The 17,101-nt window shown below is 47.8% G+C and overlaps 1 protein-coding gene across 1 annotated transcript in view; it reads left to right on the top strand.

Annotated features, from left to right (window-relative positions):
- The first annotated feature begins 1,332 nt into the window (after positions 1-1,332).
- Pknox2 (PBX/knotted 1 homeobox 2) overlaps positions 1,333-17,101 on the top strand; it is a 78,638-nt gene continuing 62,869 nt past the window's right edge. The window contains exons 1-2 of the mRNA XM_013009566.1: positions 1,333-1,441; positions 15,420-15,559. Of these exons, the coding sequence (XP_012865020.1) occupies positions 1,355-1,441; positions 15,420-15,559 (227 nt within the window). The 5' untranslated portion in view covers positions 1,333-1,354. The remainder of the gene's footprint in view (positions 1,442-15,419; positions 15,560-17,101) is intronic.

The raw sequence follows: 17,101 nt of genomic DNA, 5'->3' as shown, positions 1-17,101 counted from the left end.
TTAGAAGACCTTAGGGAGGGTCAGGCAGAATGGGCCTCATACTGGAGGAGGGTGGTCCCCTGAGGGTCCTGCTGGGGGGGGGGGCAGGGGGAGGAGTCTGAGCCCTGGCTCATTGGCGCCCTCTACTCAGGACACCAGTTCTGCACCCCAGGCATTCTCAGGTATCTATCCCTCCTGCTCTCCATGGCACAGCCCTGTATCAGCAACTAGCCTGTGGCTTGTGGCTCTGAATATTTCAGGACACCTGCTGTAGCTCAGCAGCTCTGTGAGCACTCTGCTCTTTGGGTTGCATTGCCAGGCTATCTCTAGTTACTACACCACAGCCTAGTGCAAGGGGACATTTTGAGGCCCTGTGGGGACAGACAGCTCACTTACTGGTGGTGAGATGGGGGTGACCTGGAAATCTCTCTCGCGCTTTCTCTTTCTCTCTATCTCTGTCTCTCTGTCTCTCTGTCTCTCTCTCTCTCTCTCTCTCACACACACACACAAGGGCCTTCTTGTTAAGAGGCAATGTAACACTTGACCCAGCAAGAAGCCATATACTTGTGACTGTTCCCTGAACCAAGACTGAAAGAAATCCTGGGCTCACAGAATGCACCTAAAAGATGAGAGAGAGAGAGAGAGAAAGAGAGGAAGAAGAAGGAGGAGGAGGGAGAGAGGAAGGGGGGAGGGAGGGAGAGAGACAGACACAGAGGGATGTTTCCTGCTTCTCCGGGAAGTTCTCCTTGGGCCACAGTGTAAGCAGGGTCCACCATCCCACAATCCCTTGCCACCACTAGGGGGTGTGGTGAGCACACTGGGGAGGGTGAGACTGATCTTGGGAGACCTTGGAGCAGTGAAGTGGGGAGCCTGAGGGCTTCCTGTCCTTGTGAAGGCTGGTAGTTGTTCCAGATTGCCTGTGAAATGGCGGAGATGGGATGGCATGAGGCTCAGGACCCTCCAGGATGGGCCGGGAAGGACAGGTATCCAAATAGTCTCCAATCCTGCCAGGCTACTACTAGCCAGGCTACCACAAGCCAAGCCACCCTCCGCCCTCCACACCCCCCTCCCCCTGCACAGCAGGCCAGAGCTGATGCTGAACAGAGCATCACCGCAGGGGGACAGGTTGTTTTACATATGATTTGAATATTGTTTCTTTCAAGTCAAAATAGCACAGCCAACCTAGAGCCAACCAAGACCTATCCCTTGGTTCTCATTTGTTCCCCTAAAGGGGCTCTAGCCCCAGCTTCTCCTGTCAATCCAAGTAGTCCAGCAAAATGTGGAGCTGGTTGGTCCCCGGGACAGCCTGCGCTCAGTGGTATTAACAGTGCGGCCCCCTTTTCTCCTACACAGATCCTCGATGTGAATCAATCCCATGATGCAACATGCCTCCCCAGCCCCAGCTCTGACAATGATGGCCACGCAGAATGTCCCTCCCCCAGCCTACCAGGACAGCCCCCAGGTGAGTGTGCCAGGGAAGAATGGGGGTAGGGGAGGGAATGTGGTAGCCTTGGTCATTAGGAAATGCAAATTGCATCACAACGGGGGCAAAATATACACAGGCACAAGGTGTGAGGTACAAACACTCTAGGTCGGCCTTTGAGTATCTGGGAACCTTTGTGCTTTGAGCATCCTTACCTGAGCCCCTGTCCAATCCTCCTCTGCTTCCCTAGTGGGAAAAATCTGTTCTCATCTAGACTCAGCCAGGCTTCTAACTAGAAGAAGCAAGTTCCTTTCTCTGAGACCTGATTCTCTTTTCCCTGAGCTCACTGGAGTTCTTCTGGGACTCATCCCTAAGTTCAAAATCCTGCAAGCAGCCCAGCACCTCCTGGGCAGCCCCTTACCTGTGCCTGATACTTCTTCTAGAAGTTTCCAGGCTTGGATGTGTAGAGCTCCTGCAGTCCTTGACACCCAGCCCTTCTCCCCGTCCAACTCTGTGAGTTCTGCAGCTGAGTTTCCACACGAGGCGACTCCCTCCTCTGACCTTTCCCTTCATGCTCTCCTATTTTCTCTATGCTGGTCTGACCAGACGTCCATAGCAACTAAATAATTATTTATGGAGTATCTGCCATGTGAAATGTACTGGCCGGAATGTTCGCTGGTGCAGGCAAGTCTTGTACAGGTAGGGCCTACTGTGTGCCATGCTGCCATTCTTCTCCAGCCATTGGCCTCCGCCCTGCCCTGTCCCTAGCAGCAACAGTTCAAATGTGGCCTCTCCCCACAGATCCATGCAGCATACAAGGAGTAGTAAGCCAAGGCAACTCACACCTGTAACCGTAACTACTCAGGAGGCTGACATCTGAGGATTGAGGTGTGAAAGCCACAGCCCAGGCGGGGAAGTCTCTGAGACTCCAGTTAACCAGCAAAACAGCCAGAAGTGGAGGAATGGCTCAGGTTGTACGCCATTAGCCCTGAGTAGAAAAGTTAATGGTCAAAGTTCAAGCCATAAGTTCAAGCCTCAGGACCAAGACACACACACACACACACACACACACACACACACACACACACACACACACACACAGCATTAAGATGCAGAGAGCAATTTTACTCTCTTCCCCTAGCCAAACCACATCATCCTTCATGTCAGTAGCTTTCCACAGGTGACTACAGGGCTAGGCTTGGCATTATACCCCTCACTCTGTTAAAAGTTGCAGATTTTGCAGCATTATACCACGGTAGCCCTCAACTGGGGGCGGGGGAAGAAGAAAAAGGGACAAAGAGGAGGAGCCACTTGGTCCACAGTGGGGGGTCAAAGAGCTAGCCTTCTGGATCCTCCTTTCCAAACTCCAGAGTAGACCTGCAGAGCAGAGATGGACTCTTTCCTGTGTTTAGCAGGTAGAGGGTATGAAGGCCCTTACCCCTGCCCCCCCCACCCTTAGACTCCAGGCTTAAGGGGAGATGCAGCAGGTGCCAGAGATCAGGGAGGTGTGGAGACAGCTGCTTCCTCCCTCCTGCCTCCTCTCCCTGCCTGGTGTCTTTTCTGAGCAGCTGGGAGAAGTTTTGGCTTGGCAGGGCGATTGATTAGCAGGGGAGCTACAGCAAGGACCTGTGTTGTCCAAAAAAATGCAGATCCAGGAACTGAGTTTAATTCTCAGGGTACAGCTGGATGAATAAGCCCCAGCTGCTGAAGCTAGCTGGGGACAGAGGTGAGGCTACATTCTAAGGCCCAGAACCCCTTAGATGCCTCCACTGAGCTACTCCAACCCCTGGTGGGCGGGGGTGGGGCGGAGGGAGGAAGCCTCCAAGCAGCAGTCAGATGGACTGTCCTGCAGCTGTGCTCTGTGGAAGTTATTCACATTTACAGTAGACAGGCAATTTGCCCTGGGAAGGCTGCATTTCTGTTGGTAACCCTAGAGATCCAGCAATGGAATTGGCTAGGATTACCAGCCACTACCCTTCCCTGAGCTAGGCTGCTTTCTGAGTAAAGGGGTAGGGATGGGGGGGAGAGTTTGGCAGGGATGGACTGGTTGGAAGGGAGCAGGGGCTGAGGGCTCTCACCAGAGGTTTCTAACTCATGGACAAAGGTGATCATCTCCCAAGGAATGGCCTTGGAGCCAATGAGTGGCGGGGGGGGTATCTCCCCTGTTCTTCAGGGGTGAGTCTTTTTTCACATGGGCCTGGCTGTTGGCCTTGTACTGGTCTTCTGTCCTCTTGTCTCTCAAAAGCGGAGCCCAGCTCCTCAGTGGAAAGCTTCCATCACGTTATTACCCTAAGCACTGGCTATTCTCAGACACTGCGTCTTCAGGACATTAGGGCCTAATAGGGACATGAGTCAGACACACAGGGGACTCGTGTCCTCCATGGGGCTCCCAGGAATCCAGACCCTCTGTCTCTGGATTCCGTCAAAGCTAATCTCCTGCCTTCTGCCCTCTGTGTACCATATCTGTCGACCATCTCCTCAGAAATCCAGTTTCCTCTACAGGCAAGAAATGGACAGTCTTGGATATGGAATTTCCGAAATGAAAAAGGAAACGAGAAGCAGAGTCCTTTCCTCTGAGACCCTGTGCAGCCATTTTAATAATGTTCCCCTCGTGCGAAAGGCTAGCAGTGCCGTGCATAATCTATTCAAATGCACAGGAGAATGTCACTTTGGAAAATTAGGAATCTGCATTAAAAAAAAATTCCCAAGCCCCAGACCTTCTTTATAATAAATTAGAATTTTTTTTTCAAGGCAAATTCTTAACTTGGCAATTTTCGTTTTTGAAGTTTGGGGAATAAAGTTATTAAAAAATGAGGGAGGTTTTTTTTTTCTACCTTCTCATTTTAGTAGAGAAACATTAATGGTTATGGCCCCACACTATTTGTTCATAAGCCAAAGTAGTACAATGGTAAAGTGGCTTCCAGCCCCACAGAACTATGTTCAGTTCATCTAGGGGAAACTGATTATTCATAAGAACATTGCCTTGTTTAGTGTGCCCAGAAGACTGATTATGCATTTAGAAACTGCAAAAGCAACAACCCAGTGAAACACTTCCTATGGACTACCTCCTCTTTCCTTTGGCTTCCTGTTGAAATTCTACTAGAGTAGCAGCTCCCTCTACTGGCTAACTATAGTACATCAGTTCCAGCCTGCCATAGCTGTCTTTGACCCAGACCCTCCTTTTATGCCCTGAAGAGGTAGGGGTGTGTCGGTAAGGATGGTGGGATTCTGCTAGGATAGTTTGACGAAAATAACTGTCTCCAGGGAAACAATAGAAGTGTGCTGTCCCTTCGTTCAATCACTATGTTAATTCCTGCATCACTCCCTTTCTGTTCTATGGTGGTTCCCCTTTGCCATAGCTACCACTTGCACATTAAAGTCCCAACTTCCCTCCCTTTATTCCAGCACTTCTGCTGACTGTATTTGGGCTCTCAAAGTCATTCTCTTCTCTCCTGTCTGACATGCTTAGCATCCCAGCGGGTGTGGTGCTAGAATCCTTCCAGACATATACTCTTCATTCTTGGGTACTCTGTCCACCTCGGAAATACCTTCAAGCCCTTCTGTCTCCTGTTCACAGTCCACATGCAGAATCTTCCTCCAGGAAAAGTCCTTCTGCAGCTCCCTGAGCAACCCACCCCAGGAAGCTACTGGGACCTAACTAATAAGGAAATGAATTTTCCACCTTCATCTACTGCCATAAAAGAGACTCTGGTACCAGCACCCATCTACCTGGCTGTTTTTCAAACAGACACCTGTGTGCTACTAAATGAACATCTTTGCCCTTGGTGTTGAGGCAGGATACATCTTTTATCTGGTCTGATGGTATATGCATGCCATGTTTCATCTTCTGTCTGCATGTCCCCAGTAAGTTGGGCTGCCTCATGAGCATTTGACTAGAAAGCAGAAGTCTCAGCAAATCTTGTCTGATCCCACCAAGCCTAATGCCCATAGTAAACAAGCTGATAGGCACTGATGTAGTATGACTTGACAATGGCTACTATGATGGCACTTCAACTTAAAAGCTGAGCCTTATTATTGACCAGAGACAACAAGACTGGCAAAATCAGAACCCGAAGTTCAGGACCAGTATGAGAGGCTCCGCTCAGAAGGAAGTCAAGCATTTGCTGGAGGTCCTTTGGCAAAAGCAGGCTTCTTCATCTTGCTGCTTCCTCCAGCCATCCACAGGAGTGAGGAAAGGGGTGTCCAGGACCACAGGAGACTGCATTTCCATGGGTTACCTGCAAAGAGACTGGGAGGCTGGGTTAGGCATCCCTCTGAATCACTTCTTTTCCTACTCTAGCACCATCCACCAGGCCGGGCCAGGGGTGTAGCGGCCTGGGGAAGCTTGCTGGGCCTTTGATCAGTCATTAGGATCCCCATGCTGGTTTCATTAATGGGAGGTAGAAGGGGTAGCTCGGGCCCCTGGCTGTGAATGGCCTCTATCCAGGCAGCCATGCAGCTGTGGCCAGCAAGGCAATCAGCTTCAGATGTTGTCCCACTCCTTTACATTCCTCTTATCTCTTTAAGACCTAGAGCCCCCTGCCTGGCAGGGCCCTCTGCTCAGCAGCCTGTGAAACACATTCACTCTGCAGCCAATAGCTGCTTTGGAAGTTCCCTAAGCCTTTTCTGAAGCTGTGATTGATGGTTCTCTCTGCCCCTGGGGGCAACACCCCAGGACCCACCATATGGGAGAGCCACCTTCCCTTGCTTTGACTCATCAAAACAGACTCTTCTTCTTTTCTTTCTTTTTTTAAAATTTTCTACTGGGCCTCTTTCCCCTTTGTGCACAGTAACCTCTGTGCCTGCCTGCTTGGACCACCCATGTCTTTAAACAGGATACATCTTGACTCCAGCTCATCTTGAAACCTGGATTCTTCATTGTGTAAAAGGCAAAACTAACCTTTCTGCCCCAATGGAGGAGACAGGGACTTAGCCCTGTGACTTTGAAGCTTATGATTTTCCATGGATGAACTTACTACCTTAGTTCAGATAATGACAACAACAACAAAAACCCACAGCCATCTTATTGTCTATCTTCTCATTCTCAAGCAGGACAAGTGCCTTAAACAGCTACAAAAATAGTGAATGACCAAGGATACAATGCTGAAAATAAATCAGAGAACAGGTGATCCAAGTCAGCAGCAAGGCTGAGGAGTACTTTACACGGCTGTGTCCCCATTCCTATCCTTTGCCATCTTTCAAGAGCTCCAGTGTCTGTGTGGCCTAGCCGAGGAGGTAGGGTAAGTCAGAGCTGGGCTTGCCTCTGGCCCCTGGAGTTAGTGGTCTGGAGAGGAAGAGCAAGGTGACTCAACATTGCAGAAATTCAGGAATCCTAGGCCTTCCTGGTCCTGCTGCTCATTGTACGTTGTTTGTTTATGTGCAGTTCAGGTACTTGAACTCAGGGCCTTGTGCTGTCACTTGGCTTTTGTGCTCAAGGCTGGTGCTCTATCCCTTGAGCCACACCTTCACTTTTTGAATATTTCAGCATTGTTTCCTCCAATCACTCATCCAGTTAGTAAATACTGGGTGCTTCCCATGGGCCTGGCAGACTCTGCGGGGGAGGGGGGGGTGGAGGAAACTCAGCCAGAGGTTCTGTTCTAATGGAGCTGATAGTTGGAACATTCATTTCTGAAATGGGAATCGGCCCGGATGGTGAATGGCATTTCTTTTTCCTTTCTTTCTTTCTTTCTTTCTTTCTTTCTTTCTTTCTTTCTTTCTTTCTTTCTTTCTTTCTTTCTTTCTTTTCTTATCTTTCTTTTCTTTCTTTCTCTTCCTTTCTTTTCTTTCCTTCCTTCCTTTCTTTCTTTCTTTCTTTCTTTCTTTCATTTTTTTGTTGGTCATGAGGCTTGAACTTTGGGCCTGGAAGCTGTCCCTCAGCTCTTCAGCTCAAGGTTAGTGCTCTACCTCTTGAGCCATAGTGCCACTTTGGGTTTTCTGAGTGGTTTATTGGAGATAAGAGTCTCACAGACTTTCTTGCCGAGGCTGGCATTGAGCTGCGATCCTCAGATCTCAGCCTCCTGTGTAGCTAGGATTCCAGGCGTGAGCCACCAGTGCCTGGCTGAATGGCATTTCTTAGTCTCTGTTCACCTACGCCCCAACCTGACTTTTGGCTCTTCTACACAGATTAGATTGAACTTTAATTACTTTTTTATTAGGGACACAATAGACAGAACACACACACACACACACACATAATTAGTTACCCCTCTAATGGGCCTATTGGAAATCATTGGTTTGAGACAATGACAAAAGTGAGGGGGGGTTCCCTCTGAAAGTGGACAGTTTGGGTGGAGAGTTGTCATTTCTCAGGATTGCATTAAGTTAGGAGAGACTGGGCTCTAAGTCAAATCTTCAGCCACCCTGTGATCAGCTCTGGTCACCGACACCTCAAGACAGGACACAGTTGATAAGATTCATTTTGAAACCCACTTCCAACAGGGGCCTACAAGCCCTTGTGCAATTCCGTAATTAACTGAGGTGGCCGTTATGCCCACTCAATAACTCTTCTGTGGTCTGGTCACTTCACTAGGCCCCCAGACATTGACATTGGCATCTATACCCGCCCCATCTTCCAGCTGCCTTGGGCTGCCCTGGATCTTTTGCCAGTCCTTCTCCCTGAGCTTGACAGAGGAGGGGGAGGGTCTTCTGAGGATTCCTCTTTGGCTTGTCCCCTCCCTGAGCCCTTTACCTCTTTGGTCACTCATCCCCTCACTCCATGCATCATTCAGTCATTTAACAAACACATTGGACTCAGACATAAGAGCCAGGAAACCCATCCACTCATGAAGACTGACAAAGAACAGGAAGCCTCACAGGTGCTGAGGTTAGACACAGACACAGAAGCAGCAGCCACCAAGGCTCCCTGGATCCAGGAGCTTCTCAGGAGAGTCAGGACTCCAAAGGATTGAGAGGGGAAATGAGGACTCTTGTCTACAGGGGTTGCTGTGAGAGGGAAGGCAGGAAGATGTAAACTGTTGGGCATGCTGGGGCCCAGCACCGGGGGGTCTGATGGGGTGAGGATAAGGGGAGGTGGGCTGTACCCCCTGGAGGGGTGGGTAATGAGCAGGCCCAGGCTTGGAGCACCCCCACTTCCATTCCCTCCCCAGCACTGGCTATGCTTATTGCTATCTCTCACCTGTGCAGGCCAACCTCGTTATTTACCAAATGGCTTCCAGCCCTGACCTCTTCCCAGGTCTTTGAACTGCCTCCTGTGCCAGGAAAATGAACCAGTGCTGGCCTGCCTCGCACTAGAGGGAGTGCCAGCTGCTGGCTGGAGCTTAGCAAGCACTAGGGGGCCATAGGCCAGCAGTCCCTGGTAGGATTCTGCGGAGATTGGTCAGTTCTCACTCTGCCCCGGTCAGGGGTGGGGCTTAGAGGAGAGGATGTTTCCTTGGGAGAAGTTACCTGGTGAAAAAATATATAGGAATCAGTCATCCAGGGTTTGGGAGGAAGATACTGGAAAGTGGCACATGGCCCTACTAGTCACAAAGAACAAGACTGGATGTGGGCTGTTATTCTCACAACACATCCCTTAGTTATAATTATCTCCATTGTATAGATAAGGACCTTGGATCAGAAAGTTTAACTAAGTTACCTGAGTCACACAGGCAGCCAGTGAGAGAGCCCATTGTATTCCTTATGTGATCAGTGGCACTAGGCACTGATGCCTTTGAAGGGGGGGGGTGGTTAAAGCTGCTCTTTTAGATGTGCCTCCCCCTGGCCCCAGCCCACTGTGAACTCCTGTCTCCCGATCTGCCCACTCAAAGTGAGGCAAGAGACGATAAGCTCTTCTTCTAGCCTGAACCATTCAGGCCAGCTAGGAAGGTAGAGATGGGACACTACCCACTCCATGCCACTCATTCGCCCATTCTACAGGTATTTGGGGGTCTTTAGGCATTGAGGCTTCCACATAAATATCAGACCTAGCCCCTGCCCACAGGGATCCCCCAGTCTAACAGAGAAAGAGAGACAAGCAAGCAGACAAGTAGGTCCCAGTGCTGAAGCTTTGGAAACACAGAGCAGAGGGGTTTGCCCATGCCAGCTGCTCTGCCAGCATCCACCAACGGGATAACTGTCCTTCCAGAAGGAGCAGGGGGAGGTAAGAACCATCATTCCCGCTCCCAGAAAACCTAAGAAGGTAAAGTTACATGCCCAAGAAAGTCTGCAGGTGAACTTCTCTCTTCCCACCCACCCTTCCCATGTGGACTGCTCCCCTCACATGCCAGATGAAGAAGAATGGAAAAAAGTCACGTGGGAGAACCCTGAGAATAGTGTTGTGCTAGTAAATGGCACTGTCGGGGCAGGGGTGGAGAAGGCAGGGATAAAGATTTCTACTACTGCCAATTGCCTTGGTTGCCCATTTCAAGTAACCCATTTGTTGTCAACCAGCTGGGGAAATTCCTGAACATGTTAACAACTGATATTCCCAGGCCAGATCTAGGCAGCTCCATACAGCCATTTAATAGTCATTCCCTGTCCTGCTCCACTCAGCTTCTCCCCATTGCTCCCACTTTTTAATCTGAGCTGCCCCCTAAACTGACCTCAAGTTACCCCCATCCCAGACCCCTAGCGACAGCTGCAGGTCCTATTCCTTTGAGCACTAGTTTTTGAGAAATGGAGGTCTCTGGGCTAGAAAAAGAAATCTATTTGGAGAGAAGCATTCATCTTCCAAACCTGGAAGAACTGCAGAGTCTGCTGAATCGGCCCCCCTGAGCTACATAAATTTGAGTCATCCTCCTCCCCCATGAGCCCTTGCTCTCTCCCCACCTTCCCTGCAAGTCACAGCCTCTAGCTGGGGCCCCTGGGGATGCATGCAAATGAGTGCTTTTGATTTTTCCCCTGTGTATTTTTTTCTGTGGCCCAGCAAGGTCTCTTTCCCCTCTCTGCCCCCATCTTTCCCTATGGAAGGGTCAGCCCAGGGACAAAGGAGCAGTCCTTCATCCATTTCTATTTAGACGCTCCTCTTCACGGAAGCCTCTGGAAAGTCCTTTAATGACAGAAGTCACTGAGTGGGCAGAGCAGAGCATGCCAATCCACTGACATTCCATCAGATGAGCGGCGAGGAAGTCGCTGTGTCTTGCTTTGTTTCAAGCGTTCATTCCCCAAATCCCATGTTTAATATTCTCAGCCACTCTTCCAGTCTGTGAAGCATTTCTGGGTTTCCAAACCCCTTTTACATTCGATACATTACCTAGCCCAGCCTCTGGCCACCCCTGGGCTGTGTTTGGCTATTATTAAAACATACTCTTTTGGTGTCCAAGAGTGTTGGTATTGGAGGGACTTCACATGGTACCTAGCCTGGCCTCTGCGAAGACTGCCACCTCAAGAGCAGTTGACTCCAACCTGTGCAAGTCAGGGACTCAGAAACATTGTACAGATTGTCTTCATATGTGTACACATGTATACATACACATATGCTCAGCATTGATGGCTCATGCCACTAGCTACTCAGGAGGCTGAGATTTGAGGATCGTGGTCCAAAGCCAGCTAGGGTAGGAAACCCAGCAGGAAAGTCTGTGAGACTCTAATTTCCAATTAACTACTAAAAAGCTGGAAATAGCATTGCAATATAAAGTGGTAGAGCACTAGCCTTGAGCACAAAAGCTCAGGGACAGTGCCGGGACCCTAGTTAAAGCCCCAGGACTAACACTACACACACACACACACACACACACACACACACACACACACACACATCTGTGTATATGTATGTGTTCTTTTTATTTAAGTCATTATACAAAGGGACTTCAATTCAACATGTCAGTTTGTGAGTCCAACGCTTTTTTAAAAATTATAGTTTTATTATCTTTAAGTAGTTGTGCAAAGGGTTTATAAATACAATGCATCTTGATCAATGTCACCTTCCATCATTCTCCCTCATCCCTCCTGACCCCACCCATCCCATCAATTTTCCTAATTTCAAAGGATATGCATTGAATAGCATGACTGTATTTCTCCCCCCCCACCCCCACCTGCATTGTCTTCTTGTCGTACATTTAACGGTCTGCTTGTAGCATGGCCCTGTGAGGCACATGCACAGACCTGATCTAATCTAATCTTCTTGTTCAGATATATGAAGGAGGTTCTTAGTCTCCCTGTGTCTCCCTGTTTCCTGAATCTTACTTGTACATTCCAGGTTCCTGCAAGTTTTTCTCAGCTGAGATACTACAGAATGCCATCACAATCCCGGTCAGCTCTCCTCCGCATGTGTTCCCATGTTCTTGTTTGGTCAGGGTAGAACAGGCTCAGACCTCCACATTCTGACCTTTGTATCTATTAACGCATCCTCAGACAGCATTGGTTTGTGTTGGCTGGTTCATTTGGGGGCTGATACATTATACTTTCAATATATCAAGCCAGCTATCAACTAAAACACTGCTGCCAAGTACAGTCTTCTGCACTTACATTATTGATTTTTTTGGCCAAAATGGTAGAAGTATTCATTTTAACTTATTAGATGAAATTTTAATCTTATTAGGTTTAGGGTATTGCCAAAATCTGTAAAAAAACTTTTTTTTGGATCTAATTTTCATGTCATGTATAAGTTCATTGAGCATTTCCTCAGACATTATCTAAATCACTGATAAAACATTGAAGAAGATGATCTTGAGGGAAATATATGACCCTTTCCTGGAAACCTTCCCTCTAGCTGACATCTGTTCTTTAATTGTCATCCGTGGAATACTCTTTGCTAATTCAAGCAACTGTTCAGACCACATCTCCTTTTGTCTCCCTATGGGAGATGCTTCGCCCAGGTCAATTATACCATATCTTTCTCATCTGCCAGAATAAGAATCATGCCAAATCCACCAATTGAGCCAGGAATGGTGGTATGCACTTGTAATTCCAGCACTCAGAGGTAGGAGGATCTCAAGTTTGAGACCAATCTGGGCTACATTGTCAGATCTTATCTCAGATAAAAACAAAACAAAACACCACCAATGGAGTTCATGATAGAAGTCATTCATTTTTGTGAGCCCGGTGTTTTGCACAGCGCCTGGTATGTAACTGGGACTCAAGGAGCATCTAGAGAAATGGACAGCTGCATTTCTGAGTCAATGGATGACTTAATCCAACCCAGGTTAGCTTGAAGATGTTGAGGATTTCGTTTTGTCTGGATCCACCTTCTTTCTCTGTTTTGAAAACTGGCACACCACTGCCAGCTCCTCGCTTCTTTCTTAGAGCAGCTCTTCCCTACTCCTAAAAAGTTACCAATTCATTTGCTGATGAGAAAATAGCAAAGAAAGTTAAAGGATTGGAGCTGGGAAGGTGGCTTAGGGGTAGAGTGCTTGCCTTGCATGCATGAGGCTCTGGGTTTTATTCCTCAGCACCACATAAGCAGAAAAAGCCAGAAGTGGTGCTGTGGCTCAAGTGGTAGGGTGCTACTAGACCTGAGCTGAAGAGCTGAGAGACAGTGCCCAGACCCAGAGTTCAGGCCCCATGACTGACCAAAAAAAAAAGAAAGAAAGTTAAGGGATTTACCCAAAGTCAAACAGCTAATAGAGTGAGCCTGTAGGACTCAAGAATTGTCTACTGCTGAATTAGAAGTGCCAAGAAGCTCTGACAAGCACCTTACATGCTGAGCTTGGGAGTATTCCCCTAACTCAGCCCGGGGTGAAGAAGAAGTTTCTACATACCTATGATACAGCATAATAAAACGTGCTACATACTGTGTGTGTGTGTGTGTGTGTGTGTGTGTGTGTGTGTGCATGCATGGTGGTCCAGAGGCTTGAACTCAGGGCCTGGGTGCTATCCCTGAACTTTTGTGCTTATGGCTAGTGCTCTACCACTTCAGCTACAGCTCCACTTCCAGCTTTTTGCTGATTACTTGGAGATGAAAGTCTCACAGATTTTCCTGTGCAGGCTGGCTTTGAACCACAATCCTCAGATCTCAGCCTGCTGAGTAGCTAGGAATACAGGCACAAGCCATTGGCACCCAGACGAAACATAGTTCTTTTATAGTCTCAACTTCATCCACTCATTGTCACTTGTTAACTCATCGACTCAACAAACATTTATTGAATACTTCTAGTATTAGTCTTTGGGCCTAGGAATGCAGTTATTATAGGCCTTCCTCAACTTTAAGTTTTAGGCAACAATAAGGAAATATGAAATAAGCTAATAGATAGGCATATAGCATATGGTCATATATAGGCCTAAGCAGGAAATGAAGTGAGAAGCAGAGAGGACGGGCTGCATCTGAGCAGAGAGACAAGTGAAGCAAGACAAAATATGCAGATGTCCTGGGGATGTGCAAGTCTTCACAGAAATACAACACTTCTTCTGGGAAGGAGGAGCCCAGTCCTATGATGAGCTTTCCAACTATAAAATGTGTGATGCCCTCCTTCACACCTGATTCATTTATTCATTCACTTGTTTTTTCACCAAATAATTGATTAAGCGTCTATTGTTCTATTAAGTATAATCAGGGGAGCTAACAAATCTTTGCAGCAAGGGACAGATAGGTGTGTTCGGGAGGACAACACAGCATGTCAAGAGCTATCATGGTGCTACAGACAGGTTGATAGAGACATGTCATAGAGACATGCCCTTCTGGGGATCTATCTGACTGAAGTCAATATAATATAAAAGCATGAAATTCTTGTCATGATGGTTTTCACCTTGCAATACTGGGGTTTGGACTCAGGGCCTGCCTTATACTTTCTAGGCTAGTGTAGTACCACGGAACCACACCTCCAGCCCTCACACTGATTATTTATTAGATAGGGTTTTATTTAGATAGGGCCGTGATCCGCCTATTTTACACTTCTCATCAAAGATGAGCTGGTAGGCATATGCCACTAAGCCATTCCTTCCACTGAGATGGAATCTCCTCGACTTTTCTTCATTGTCTGGCCTCCCCCAGAGCTAGGGTGTCAGACCTGAACCACTGTACCAGCTATTTGTTGAGAAGAGGTTTTGTATGTTTGCTTAGGCTGACCTCAAACAATAATCCTCCCAATCTCAGCCTTCCTAGTGTAGGTAGGATTACAGTCATTAGCCATTAGAACCCAGTTTCAATTTCTTTAAACTACTGAGCCATATCTTTAAATAAAACCTTAGACAGAAAATCCAATATATATAACATTGAAAGGAGTTGCTCTGGTTGGCACCAAATTAGAGGCCTCGGGATACCTTCCAAAACCTACAGCCATTTCTCTAAATATGTGTATGGCCAAGAACAGAAACCTGTCAATTAAAACCTTATCTTCAAGTGGCCAGGTAAACCAAATTTGGAGAGCCATTCGCTCATCAATCAAAACCACTCGAAGCATTACCTCTTGGCTTGTGTTAAAGTGAGTAAGTAAACTGTTGTTCAGCTGAGAACTGATTCAATCACTTTTTCAACTGCTCTTCAAACTCATCAAACTTATTACTGTCTAAGAGACTCATAAGCATAATTTAAAAGGTTCACTGTATTGGTTTATATATATATATATATATATATATATATATATATTTCTGGGCAAAACTCACAGCATTTGCTTTAAGAATCACTAGCAGGGTTGCTAGTGGCTCATGCCTGTAATTCTAACTACTCAAGAGGCTAAGAGTTGAGTATCATAGTTTGAAGCTAGCCAGAACAGAAAAGTCCATGAGACTCTTATCTCCATGTAACCAGCCAAGAGCCAGAAGTAGCTATGTGGCTCAAGTGGTAGAGTGCTAGCCTTAAGTGAAAAAGCCAAGCAATAACACAAGGCCCTGAGTTCAAGTCGCATTACTGACACACATACACTCTCTCACACACACAAATAAGAAGAATCACCTCTTTCAAAGTATGCTGGGCATTTCTTGGTGTAGGATAGGTTCTAAATTGTTTTCTAGAACATTCTCATTTGAAGAAAGGTTGACTTTTCTTCCCAATGTAGCATACATATCAATGGATGTTCCTTCTGCCCTCATGATTCTCTTGCCCACATTCTCTTTTCCAGACCCAGCACAGGCCACGGAAGACCTCACACTCCAGCTTGGGAGCCTGCCCAGCTAATCTGCCACCTCCCCTTTCTTCCCTCTGTAGATGACGGCAACTGCCCAGCCACCCTCCAAGGCCCAGGCTGTCCACATCTCCGCATCCTCAGCTACCGCCAGCACACCTGTGCCCAGTGCCCCCATTGACCCCCAGGCCCAGCTGGAGGCTGACAAGCGAGCTGTGTACAGGTAGGAGACTCTCCAGCCATGCCAGGAAGCCCCCAGCCTCAGGTGGAGTTCAGCTGTAGTGATAAGAACATTGTCCAGACCAGAGCTGGGGCGGGGGGAGGAGGGGGGTGAGGGGAGTGGAGTTTATTGTCAGCATCAATGGCCAGAAACTTCTCTCTCCTCAGTCCCTCTCTCTCAAGGCAATCCAGACCCCCCCCAAATAAAACTGTCCAATGTGAGTTGACTCTAACTCTTCTGAAATGTCTAATGAGAGATATGAGGGTCTGGGCAGTGTCTTCCAGAGGAACCCCTTCTCACCTCAGCTGGAGAGGTGAGTCCTAATGAGCCTCAGAAATGCTCAGCTCAGCCAACAGGCAGCTCACCCTGCCCCATGTCATCTTCACTCCAACAAGCCCATCAGAGCACTGGACCATCAGATGACTGCCCCATTTTTGACTTGGTATCACACACACTTGGTATTCATGCAAATCACAGAGGGGGCTTAAAACTCCAGAGATGCTAAATCAGTAGGTCCAGCTATAAGGCAAAGGGACATGCAGTTACTATTTTAAGCAGTCTCAGTGAATCTAATACAGCTAGTCCTTGGATCCTACTCTGACTCGTGGTGGCTTTTGTGTTATAGCAGTGGGTATTGTACTGGCACGCTCCTCCCCTTTTCCCCTGACAAAAATGGGGAGGAGAGCAAGCAACTAATTGTTCATCTTGTTCTGTGTCTGTTCCATGTGCCTGAGCCTGGTCCTAATGTCACAGAGAGGAAGGGAAGGCTCAGGGAAATGTGTAGCTGTCTTGAGATAGGCTGGTGCTTGTGTTTGTGGTTTGGGGAAGCGGATGTGGTCATCTGAGATCAGGCTTGGCTGAGGTTCCAGAAGGGATCTTTTCATCATTGATTCCTGGGGACCCACATTACTAGGAGTAAGTGCCTTAAGTGTGACTGCACTGTTGAGGCTGAACATTCACCATGTGAGTTTCTAGCTTAGCCTGGCTGGAAATGAGTGGCAGCTCATGGCACAAACCTGTGAAGTGAATGTTGCACCTAAGACAAATGAACAGGAAGACAAATGTAGAGGAAGATGGATCCTTTTTTTCACTTCACCCCCATCTCCAATGACAATGTCTTTTAAGGTCAGGGTGGTCATTAGTACTGGTATTATCACTAGCATGGGCATTAGTTTTAGTTACTTGGATGAGCTGAGTACCTCTAATGCCAATAGCTGAGAGTCCAGAACAATGACCTGATCCATGGATCCTGGAACCAGGATCTTCTTAGGCCTTAGAGAAGTACAAAACACATTCCCTGGCCCCCGTGCCATGCAATACACAGTCTAGGCCCAGCTGCATGTGATGCGGAGCTCTGCCTTGGACCTTAAGACTCTGGTCACAGCAATGGTCAGGGATACATCTCCCAGTGCAGGACATGTCTGTCTGTCCTCTCTCTCCCCTCCCGCCTTCGTATTTTTCTATTAAACCCTTGCTATTAATATTGCAGGCCTTATGTAGAGCCAGGGGAAAGAGTTTGTCTCTGCAGGAACCAACAGACATGCA

Source organism: Dipodomys ordii, unplaced genomic scaffold, assembly GCF_000151885.1.
Source record: "Dipodomys ordii isolate 6190 unplaced genomic scaffold, Dord_2.0 Scaffold10, whole genome shotgun sequence".
In the NCBI taxonomy this organism is placed as follows: Eukaryota; Metazoa; Chordata; class Mammalia; order Rodentia; family Heteromyidae; genus Dipodomys; species Dipodomys ordii.
The sequence above is the reverse complement of the archived record's forward strand: the minus strand, read 5'-3'. Positions and strand labels throughout refer to the sequence as shown.